This window comes from Pimephales promelas, chromosome 5, assembly GCF_988280905.1.
Source record: "Pimephales promelas chromosome 5, fPimPro1.hap1.1, whole genome shotgun sequence".
In the NCBI taxonomy this organism is placed as follows: Eukaryota; Metazoa; Chordata; class Actinopteri; order Cypriniformes; family Leuciscidae; genus Pimephales; species Pimephales promelas.
Window position 1 is genome coordinate 28,118,341 of NC_142773.1, and position 12,577 is coordinate 28,130,917.

Sequence of the window (12,577 nt, forward strand, 5' to 3'; positions counted from 1 at the left end):
ATAGAAGAGCAACTTTTACTGAAATCAGCACTCGTTACGAGGTGTGCAGCAAAGCATTTGTGAAGCCACAACACCCACAACCTTGAGGCGGATGGGCTACAACAGCAGAAGACCCCACCAGATACCACTCATCTCCACTACAAATAGGAAAAAGAGGCTACAATTTGCAAGAGCTCACCAAAATTGGACAGTTAAAGACTGGAACAATGTAGCCCAGTCTGATGAGTCTCGAATTCTGTTGAGACATCCAGATGGTAGAATCAGAATTTGGCATAAACAGAATGAGAACATGGATCCATCATGCCTTGTTACCACCACTGTGCAGGCTGGTGGTGGTGTAATGGTGTGGGGGATGTTTTCTTAGGCCCCGTAGTGCCAATTGGGCTTCGTCTAAATGCCACAGCCTACCTGAGCACTGTTTCTGACCATGTCCATCCCTTCATGCATGGCCAACATGTACCCATCCTCTGATGGCTACTTCCAGCAAGATAATGCACCATGTCACAAAGCTCGAATCATTTAAAATTGGTTTCTTGAACATGACAATGAGTTCACTGTACTAAAATGGCCACCACAGTCACCAGATCTCAACCCAATAGAGCATCTTTGGGATGTGGTAGAACGGGAGCTTCGTGCCCTGGATGTGCATCACAAATCAACTGCAAGATGCTATCCTATCAATATGGACCAATATTTCGAAAGAATGCTTTCAGCAACTTGTTGAATCAATGCCACGTAGAATTAAGTTCTGAAGGCGAAAGGGGGTCAAACACAGAATAAGTATGGTGTTCCTAATAATCCTTTTAGGTGAGTGTATATTTATTTTATGAGTGTATATATGAAGAGTTCAGATGCAAAAGCCTCTAAGTGCCATTTGAAATTTTCTTCTATAATGATAATTTTTATCAAGCTTGTATATTTAAGTTCAGTGATTTCACTTAAATGGCAATGATAATTACCTATTAATTGTTATTTAAGTGAAATTACTGAACTTAAATATACAAGTTTGATAAAAATCATCATTAAAGAAGGAAATTTCAAATGGCATTTAGAGGTTTTTGCATCTGAACTCTTCATATATATAATAAATTGAAATAAAGCTGAAATAAAATACAAATATCAGATGGGAACTTTATGCCATGCCAATTAACCGAAATAAATTTCAAAGTTGAACTAAAAATGAAAAAAGGCTTTTTTCTGAAAATAAAAAAATGACAACAGCACATAACAGATTTACTAAAACAAACAAGTTTATGTTTCATACAATAGTATATAACAAAGCAGAACTCAAACGTAGTTTAACTTAACAGCCTCAAGACTAAAACATTTTATTTAAAGAGGGTCTTGAAGGACTCACTAATGACCTCAGTGATAGAAATCATATTTCGAAATAAAGGTTTGCTTTCAATCTTTTATGGTTATGGTTTTATAAGGACCTGAGAGGAGACTGCTGGGGCAAATAAAAAGAACACCTCCCACAAATGTACTGCTGCCTGAACCGATTTTCAATACGGCTCATTGCTCTTGACAGTAATGTGATGTCATCTATATGTATCCAAGGAGATTCAAAACAGCCCCCTCATTCAGAACACTGTAATGTTCTGGAATCCGGCCCTCAACTTTCATGACAGAGAAAGAGGGGGGAAAAGACCCTCTGAGCTATTGCAGATTATTTTGGGCTCCTCAGAGAAACTTGCTTGAACGATAATTGAATTGTTATGTTCATGTTTCTTCAAAAACACATAATAAGAGGACGATAAGAGTGTTACCACAGAGCCATAGTTACATTACACAATGATTTACAATATGATTCTGATTTCAGCTGAAAATTATGACTTGCAGTGAAGAGGGATACTGATTTTCCTGTTTTCTGCATGCACAATTACCGGGTGACATTTGTTTCATATATTCAGTCTCAGAGGCATGATCTCATTTCGTCAGTATGTTTGCCAAAGAACATTCTTGGAAACGAAAAGGCAATAGAGTAAATTACAGCACTAAACAATGATCCTTCAAGGAATTAATGGCATAGTTCAGAGTAAGTCAACAATTCCTGCATCCAAATTGAAACAGAGCAAAAACACAACAGGCATTAAAGGGATAGTTCACCCAAAAAATGAAAATGCTGTCATTAATTACTCACCCTCATGATTTTCCAAATCCGTAAGACTTTCAGAACTTTCAGAACCAATGAGGTTCATTCTTGTGTTATGCAGCACATTCGAGCTTCAAGAACCAATGAGGTTTTTTTCTTTCTCACGCATCAAGCCAATTCATTTTCAGTGCAACACAAAAGTAGAATTCATTTCATTTTCATTTTAGTTTAAGAGTTGTGGTTATATTCGTGTTGTAATCTTATATTGTTTTAAAATATTTTTTTCTAGCTTTTATTTTCTTGATTTGAGGTAAATGTACGTTCATTGCATGGTGATGAATAATAACCTTATTACATTACAGACGATTACATGATATTTAGTTACATTTTTTTTTTTAAATACCAAAATAACCTGTCCTGCAATTTTAGGTTTTTAACAACTGATAAAAATCAAGAGCCCAGAATGTCGTACTGTAACTTTAAATTTTAGACGCAATGCCATTTTTCATGCAAAGCCTTCAAAAGATTTTTATATGGAAACGCATGAACAACTTTCATGATATTTTTATGGTGTTTTTTGTTCTTTTTTTGAAGTTTGACAGCAGTGGTCACTAAGGACTATGTAAAGAGTTTTTTAAGAAATGCCTTGGCTGAACTGTCCCTCTAACCTCTTTACTGTGTATGGAATGTTCTAGCAGGCGGGAGGAGTGTGGGTCGGGGGGTTTGGAGCAGGAAAGGTTCATGCTAGTGGGTGGCCCACCGCAAGGCCTGGATCCTGACTCAGCAATCAGCAGCCGTCACAGTGGAAGGCTGTTCGTTACCGCAGCAACTAAGCTTAGCCTGACATAAGCCAGAATCGCCTAAGAGCACTCACAAGCTTCATCACTTTACGCAGCCAATAAAACCACCAAGCTCTTTAATAAACTTCCATGCCAGGCATGCTTGACACGTAACAGAACAAAGTGCAACAAACACCAGGAAAACGGTGCCACTCCCATCGCGTAAATGACTGAGAAACCAATATAAACACTAATTACATTGGGAGACATACAAAACAAACTACAAAATGAAATGGGGATGTGTTCGCATTACCACACTCAGAGAAGCCATGTCCAATTAAACTACAGATCCTCTCCTTGGAATTACAAGGTTCTATCTGCATTCTGAACAGTTTTGAGATATTGAGCTTGGAAGTTTTTGCATTAGATATAGGAAAATGTATTTGGGGAACAAGTTTCTTTCAAACATGAAAATAACAGGGACCCTAAATGTATTCTAAATACAATATCAAAATCCTCTCAGATTTGTAAATGGGGATTTTTGGAATGGGTCAAAATGCAGATAGAACCTTCAAAATTCTAAAAAAAAAAAAAAATTTCGCTTAGAATTATAAGGTTCTACATTATTTGAACATTAAATATAAAATGAATCTTGTAACAATGTCTCAACGTGTGTTAGAAAGTAAAATGTTATCCTTTCTATGACAATTATTTCAATTTTTAGCACTTCCATGTATTTAGGACATTTCCAATGAAGCAAAGTAGGTCTAAATATTTTGTCCAGTGCAGATGTTAATTTTTGGTACCAATTTGCTGGGTAATTAAACACATTATTGCAGAAATTGTTAATTTAATCTTTCTTTTATTTAGACAAAAAGCAGCTACAGTAGGACTTTATTCCACCTAAAGTGAGCCAGGTAAAATGGCTTTCTCTCTAGACATCATTGGCTGAATAAACATGCTAATGTTTCTTGTTGTAATTAAGACCCCATCAATTAAATTGTTGACTATTTGACCTTTAAGGCTAAATATTGTCAAAATTAAGACATTTTAAGACGTTAAAAACTGCAAGAAAACAAAATGCTTCAGCAAATTAATTCATAAAGTTTAATAATCAAAAATGATTCACTGTCAATCACTGACAATATAATCATAAAAAAATGTCAGACTACTTTTTTAAAACACAGAACTTTAACACTCTCTGTGACTCATTTTTTCAAACACAGACTTTATATCTGCAATCTTTCCTATCTTCAAGGAAAAAGCAGACGACACGACATATAAAGTTGATCCTGATTGGTCCTCTTCAGTGCATTCAAAGTGCTGATTGGTTAACACAGATAGAGACCTTATAGAGCCAAGTAAAGTTTGAATTTGCAGAACCTTTTTGTTTTTTCAATAAAAATTCCCACAACTAAAAAAAGTTGTCACAGAATAAGAATATATGAATAACTAAATTTTGACAAAAATGTCAGATAGAACCTTATAATTCCAAGGAGACGCGATGTACCATGAAGAAAAATACCTTGTGCCATAGTTCAAAGTGATTACTGTCCAAATGTCAGCCATCAATGGAAGAAATCCTTGCTTTTTAACAATAATTTATAATTTATGATTGCTTATCAGAGTTAAATTATACATTGAAAAAGTAAAAAATAAAATAAAATAAAAAGTAGCCCGATCAAGAATAATACCATGCATCAGTTTCCTAGACAGCCAAAGTAATCAAAGTCTCAGAAACAAAGGCACTGTGCCTCTGTCTTGGCCAGTTCCACAAAACAGATTGCCAGTAAGTAGTACACCGAGCAAAGGAAAATACTATATCTTTCTTTCACTCTACCTTTTTTTTACTGTAGGTCAGGAAGTGCAGAGTTGATTTTGGCTGAGTTGGGAGCCAAAAGACTTTCATTAATATATCAGACAGCGCTGCACTCGAGGCCTGTCTTTTATTGGTAATGCCAAAAGAAAAAAGTTGTTCTCCATCAGTGACATGTATTGTTTTTGAATGAACGCCAGACCCAGAGGAGCAAGAAAAGGCACAGAGTACATCCATCATTTAGGTGTGACACCCTATCATATGACAGCATGTTATAGCAGGCAAGAACATTTCCGAAGACCTCCGTAAGAGTGGACGGATGCTAACTTGACCCACTCTCCTCACACAGTAGAGTCCAACAGATGGTTTGTTTTAGAAGCTGAATTTATATCTATTTGTCAAGAGTGGAGAAGGAGAGATTTGGTTGCATTCCTTGTTTACGCAAGGAGACCGCCACTCCTGATCTGTTCCCTGTCACACAAAGAAAATTGACTACTGAGAAGCACGAATTTAGTCAAGACATTCAACAACAAGTCAATTCAGCATAAACAAGTAAGATTTACTCTAAATCTTTCTTGTCACTGTGTAAACTACATTGTTTTACAAAGAATTGTCTAGTTCAGATTTGTGTGGCTGCTTATCTCTCTTTTCCAATGAGTCTCCACCACTGAGAGCTTCAGAAAAGAGGTGAATTCAACTGGCCTGACCCAGCATTGACCCAAGCTCTTTCCAGAATGCTTACAGCCCATGCTATGAACCTCCTGCTGGGAAGCGGCCATTTGTGAACAAAGCCCTGTTCTCTGTTGGAGAGCTGTGTGCCATGCTCATAATCCAACCTTGAGAGATAAGGATAAAATCCTCCAGACCTCCCTAACAGCTCATCCCGCAGACCCTGTTGGCCATCTACCTGCATATCCTCCTGGTCTCTGCACATATATTGAAAACGCAAAAGCATGTCACGTTTCATGGCAGCATTACAAAACGCCATGAAGACCCAGGGGGGTGCATTAAGCAAGAACTCGGAAAAAATTCTCTTTTAGTAATAAAAAACTTGAGCCATATCAAAAACACTGGCACAAAACATACTATACCAAATGCATCTACTAGACAACGTAAATAAGCACAAAGATAGATAGAAAAAAAGGGACAGATTTACTAAACACAATTCTGTAAGATGAAATGAAATTGTGAAAAAAAAACTTACAACTAAATATATATAAGTTTTAAAATGTAGAACTATATACATATAAAAATGTATGTGTGTGTTTTGGTAAGCCTTACATTATAGGGACAACATATTTGGACATTTTTGGAAAACAGCTTACAGAATAAATTAATTCCCATTAAACATGGAAATTCAACGTGTGTGTGTGTGTGTGTGTGTGTAAAAAACTATTAAAAAATCTGATCCAAAAATACGGGTTAAGAAAATATTTCATTTGTAGAGTGAAACCTACATCCTATCCTACTATTATTTTTCCTGTCAGATTTTACTGTGACCAAGCGATAAACAATAACTCATGTACTTTACTACCAGACTTTGCAGTTTTGCTCATTTCTCTTCAAAATGATCTAAAATGGTTTCTTTCTGTATTTCCTTACATCTACTTCCTTCCCCATTCGGCGCTTTCCCCAGTGACATTGAACCATATTTCCATGTCAACATCTTTTAAAACTGTAAAAAGGATCCCTTTTACTGAAGGACAAAGAGTAACTTTTGCCAAATATCTGGCAGCACTTTGATATTTTGAGTGAAGGGGAAAATAATCAACATAATAGTGAAAATGTGTTCAAATCAAACTGTATGATCCAAAACGACAGGGTTGATTGTCTGGTTTTGCCACGGAGAGAAGCGGTTAGAATACTTTCCAAGTTTTCCCACTTTCTCTCTGCACTGGCTTAGCGAAAAGGGGTGTGTAACCACTTTATTTAAGAGGGCACACACCTCTGTGTGGACTTCACAACCCATCTGCCCGGCCTCACTCGTTCCCAACACCCACCGAACAGCCATCATGCCAAGAAATGAGCCAGCGTGAAAAGAAACTATGGCTATGTCTAACCCTTGTAGATCATTTCTGTCTACTATGGGACTGCAGTTCTGCTCAAACAAAAAATATTGCAATATAATAAAGTAGCCACCCTATTTCTTCCATTCATAATTGCCCAATGAAATGTTTAATCCAATTAAGCTCTAAAGACTCATCCAAACCCTAAACTTAACCCTAACTCTGACTTGATCATCATAAAATCTAATTTATAAAGGAAACTAACCCTAAATTGTAGACTATTAACCTCTTAAATCACCTGTATTCAGTCAAATTAACTTACCACTCCACTAAAGTGCTCAAAACTGATGAGGTGCATGACAAATTCACTGGGTACCACTCTTCTCCTGTGACAAATGAACTGTGGGCTCGAAACCAAGCGCTTTTAAGAGCTGTGCTCTTAATGTTCATGCCCTTTATCAACCCCTTCCTCTACCTCAGTGGTCAAACAGCACATTATTAATCTGGATGAAATGAAATCTAAGTCAAACTGGGAAATAACTCATGCTGCTTTAATAACTGCTAGATGGATGGTGGTAGCTCAAACAGAAACCTGAAGCCTTTTTCTTGACCACCAAAGACTATTTCAAATGCTTTCATTAAAGGTAATAAACTATCAAATTACACAGTTAATGTGATGTGTTGTTGGAGGCATCTCTTGTGGGATACAGTGGATACAGAAAGCACTTCTTAATGAAGAATGTATGAGATTTAAAGCAGATGCTAAATGAACATACATCTTCAACATGCATTCCTACAGCATATACTATGCCTTGACATTTTTATATTGCCCATCTCTATTGCATGCGAGTATAGTCGATATACTACAGTATGTATAGGCTGGATACATATTTTCATGTTATGGCCAATAACTGATAAATGTCCAATATACAAATTCTATATTGCTCTGTATAATAATAATTCATTATAAAAAATAAAAAAAAATAAAATCAGATGTTGATACTACAAAAAAAGGAGAAACATAATAAGTCAATGCTTTTGTGTTCTCTCACTAATGTTTTGCGTTACACCAAGAAACTTCGCAAAACCTTTTGAGCTCTTTGCACAAGAATGCAAAGTTTTTTGGGGAAACAAAACGGTTTTGCAAGCAACGCAAAGTTTCTTGGATGGGGAAACGCAAAAAATTGGCGCGAGAACGCAAAAAAACAAAACAAAAAAAACCCTTATTTTTCCACCCATTCCATATTTTTTTTCCACCAACATTCACTGTAAAAAAAAAATCATGATATGTTATCATAATGCTTTTTCTTCTTTCAAATCAACTTAATGATAATTTATGTGGTTCAGATACCATAATATTTCTGATTATTAAATCAATCTTCTTCATTGTATAAACTCAATTTTTCAATTTCAATGAACTTAAAGTTTTAAGGCAACCAGGTTACTTCATTTTTTTTAGTTAAACCAACAATATTTTTGTCCAGTGTAGGGGCTCCATGTGTTTCAAATGAATTTAGACATTACACGGTAATGTAGGCTACAGTATAAAAACAGATATTCATTTTTAGATTAGACTTTTTTTAACAGTGATAATAAGTGTTTTTGTAAAGATTAACTTTTAAAATACTAACTTCAAATTTAAAGTCCGTGACACACCAAGCCGACATCAAAGAACTAGCGGCGACAAAGCCAACTGTGCTGTTGCCTCACGACGGCCGTGTCTCGGCCAAAAATGTCGTTCGAACACTCCGCAAAGACTTCAGGACAGTCTACAGTATATCAGCATGTATAAATAGTCTATATTCATCATTCAAAAAGGAAAACCGAAACACTCCAGACTGCAGATATACAAACCGTAAACAAAGCAGCACTTGCTTAGCAGAAAACACCTGAAAAACCAACCCGATCTCACGACCAAGTCGTACGAATTCGACGAATGATTAAAAAGTGGCTAATTCGTAACAATTCATACGACCTCACTCGAACGAATTAATACGATTTTGCTAAATCGTACATATTTTACGAATTGGCCAATTCGTATGAATTCGTACGAATGACCTACCCCTTACCCCGCCCCTAAACCTAACCATCACGTGGGTTTAGACAAATCGTACGAATTAGTACGAGTGAGGTTGTACGAATTAGTACGAATTAGCCACTTTTTAATCATGCGTCGAATTCGTACGAATTGGTCGTGAGATAGTGTTGGAAAAACTAGCCTGACAGACACTTGTTCAGCCCTAAGCCCTAAGTGAAGCATCAGTGAATAACATTTAGAACTTCACAATCACATCCTCAAGGAAATCTGTTTCATGGGATCTATTGACAAAAAAGGAAACCATTCAAACATATTCCAAGGCTAGAATGATCACAAAACAGTCAAATGAAAAAAGCAAAGATAGGACTGAGGCATCCAGGTCTGATGGGCTAATGATAATAGCACATGTTTTCAAACAACTGCAGCAGACACCAGAGCGTGACCATGGGTAACGTATAATCAGCTTTCCTGACTGTCAGTTAAGGTCAAATTCATCTTTCAATCACTAAGAACATGTCCAAGCTTATATATGGAGAAGACTGAAGAAAACGATGAAGAACATCTCTATCAATCATGAACAGGCTGCAGATTCATCAGGCACTGCAATACACTTACCAAACCTTTTGTAGCCAAAAGACTGCACCTCCTCTTCATCATTGAAGTCGTCTGCAAAAGTAACAAATGACAATAATATTAGTATTGCAAGTACTGTACATGCCTGGTAATCACATGATGTCTTAGTATAATATCTGACACTGAAATATAATATTACAATTATAGCTAGCTGGACTGTATACACATTATATCTACAAATAAATACATTGAAATTTAGTTTAGGTTTACATACACATACTGCCAATCAAACGTTTGTGGTATTTAAGATTTTTTTAAAGATTTTTTTAAAGGACATAAAAACAGTAATATTGTGAATTATTATTACAATTTATAATTACTGGTTTCTAGTTTAATATTGAGAAATTATTTTAATATGCTGATTTGATGCTCAAGAATTTTCAACATTTTTTATTTTATTTTGTATTATCATGGTTGAAAACAGTTATGCTTCATAATATTTTTTTGGGAAACAGCGATCCATTTTTCCCCAGGATTCTTTGATAAATAAAAAGAACAGCATTTATATGAAATCTAATTCTTTTTTTAACATTGTAAATGCATTTAGTCACTTTTGACCAATGTAATACATCTTTTCAGAATTAAAGTATCTTTTAAATCGTCTTTCTTACCCCAAACCTTTGAATGGTAGTGTACAGTATATTATTTTAGTAAAATATTATACATCATGCACTATAAACTAAACACAACAAGCTCTAACATTTCATAACACCAATATATGACGGTATTCATTTTGCTTCTATAAACATTGTCAACATATCATGCTGAGATAAATAACATAAACAAATATATATTATTAGCTTTGGGAGTAATAAAAGGCATGTGGTCTGTATCTGATTCTTGCAATAACACTGGCCAGGATGGTCCATTCATGAGTTAACTAAATGATACCATCTTCTACTTCCTCTTCCTGTCCTGGAGCGCGGTTTGCCTTAGAGCGCTCTCTCATGTGGCTACCATGCTCATGGGAATGGAGAGGGGTGACTCCAGGCGGTTTTATGTGTCATTGTCCAAAGCCAGAGAAAATAAAGAAGGAACACATGTTTCTGTAGTTGGAGCCCACTCCCCCTCACTCTGATACTAAACCAGAGGAAGAACCGCAGGTGGGAGGGGGAACAGTCCGTCAAGAAACCCTACAGAGTGCGACCTCAGGTCCAAAAATCCAACTGGACAGATATACATAACCCATAGAAACCTCAGAGTGGAAAACTAGGGAACAAACGGGCTTGGGACAAAGAATCGAGGACTGATGCTGACAGCTATTTCAGTATTTTCGCTGAAAATAACAACACAACTCTGGGAAATGCACAGGAACAAAGCTCCCACACACCCAAAAAACAACATTTGTACAAAGCCACAGCCTGAAACATGACATTGCAAGAGAAATATTGCTTGAAATAAAACCTTTAAAGTTAAAAATGTTATGCATGGAGAAGAATCACAGAAGACCGCAGATGACCCTTACTCAGAGGAACAGCATTTCACTGTGTGTGGTCTGAACACCCTTATTAGGTTATTTCCATGTGTGCCTTTTGCTCCTGTTTACTAATCATTATATGGCAATGCCTTGAATTGATTCATGGTAAATAAACATTTATCTAACCAAAAGGTGAACCAAAAACAGCTACAGTATCTCATTTGTTTGAAGTCTGGCCAAAATCCACTTTATACAAATACATTGGTCAATGGAAAATACAACTTCCTGCTTTTAGATACAAATCCAGAAGTGATTTGTTTGGGAATTGAACTGCGAATTGTAGTTGAAGCAATATTCAGTAAATGAATCAATGCCTAATTGTTTTCAATTCAGTGTGAATTCAAACAAAAGTTATGCTGAGATTTGAAATGTCCACTAGATGGCAGCATTCTGATTGAAAATTAGAAGAACAGTGAAATGTTGCATAACTCATATGGCAAAAAAATGTAATGTGAAGGCTTGTTGTTTGTCAGAACATCTGGCTGGCCATTGGACATTCAAAAAGACTCAGGATGGGGAGATGTGGGGGTTGTTTTTACTGAAAGTGACTATATGAGTCACACGTTTAATTCTGCTGTGCAATCACGATGGGGAAACATCTTGGCTCTTAGAAGAGCATGCAATTTTCAACAACCTCGGAAAATACAGAGGACCTTTTCATTTTTAATTATATAATTCTGACATCATTTTCCTCAGCTCAATTTACCTTAGAATTAAGAGCACATACCACTTTTAAAGTTGCACTCAGAACATTTTTGTTGTTGTTAATCATCCCAATATTAGTGTTGTTAAAGTTTATACTTAGACTAGCCAGGGATGAAACATTAGTTGCTGCAGCTTATTAATAATGAAGCTGTTTGTTTACCTTTTGGGCTGTTTTTGCCTTCTCATTTTATTTTTTTAAATAATTGTAAATATTGCACTTTTCCACACATGATTAAAGTATAGCTATATGAAGTCAACACAACTCAGCTATCATGTGATCTCAACATGGCTGCATCCATGAGGGTGGACCTACTTTATGCAGAATCAAAAGCTGTTTTTAGAAGACTGGTATGGAATCTGATCTTATGCCAGTGTACATTGTTTTAATATTAACATAATATTAACTAACATTCTAGATATTTTAACATAATATTAACTAACATTCTAGATATTTTTCAAAAGTGCTGTTTATTTATTTGTATAAAACTTTCAATTGCATAAAAAAATACTAAGTGCACTTTTAATAATAATAATAAAAACAGCAAATCCCAACTCAACATTGGAAACTCAATACTAACACTTTTAAAGTCTCTCAAGTTTAACAGAATATTTTTCAGAAACGAGAATTCACTCATTCTTGAATCTTCAACCCTTGGAGGAACGTCTTCACACCACGCCAGATGTTTCATTTGTAACGTGGCCACGCGTTTTCCTTTTTTTTTAAGATAAAGGAAACAGTGTCACTGAACATCCCACACAAAAGCCGGTCAGCAACACAAGGTTGTGTATATCCTGGTATTCAGCTGTCTTATGGAAGTTCAGCCAAACAATCCGCCAACCTTAGACACCACGAGCAGTTAATCGCAACCAGATGTTTCATGCTCTGGACTAACTCACATTCCTCTCACAAGAGAAAGAAAAGCAGAAAAACTGAAGAGCGAAACGCGTGGATAGACTCAAGAGACTTGCTTTAAAAAGACACAGCACTAAAAATGTGTAAGAAGAGGGTAATTTGAAATGCATCTTAC

At 36.0% G+C, this 12,577-nt stretch overlaps 1 protein-coding gene across 1 annotated transcript in view; it reads right to left on the reverse strand.

Annotated features, from left to right (window-relative positions):
- colec12 (collectin subfamily member 12) overlaps positions 1-12,577 on the reverse strand; it is a 32,154-nt gene that overhangs the window by 19,069 nt on the left and 508 nt on the right. The window contains exon 2 of the mRNA XM_089131239.1: positions 9,350-9,400. Coding sequence (XP_088987365.1) covers positions 9,350-9,400 — 51 coding nt within the window. The remainder of the gene's footprint in view (positions 1-9,349; positions 9,401-12,577) is intronic.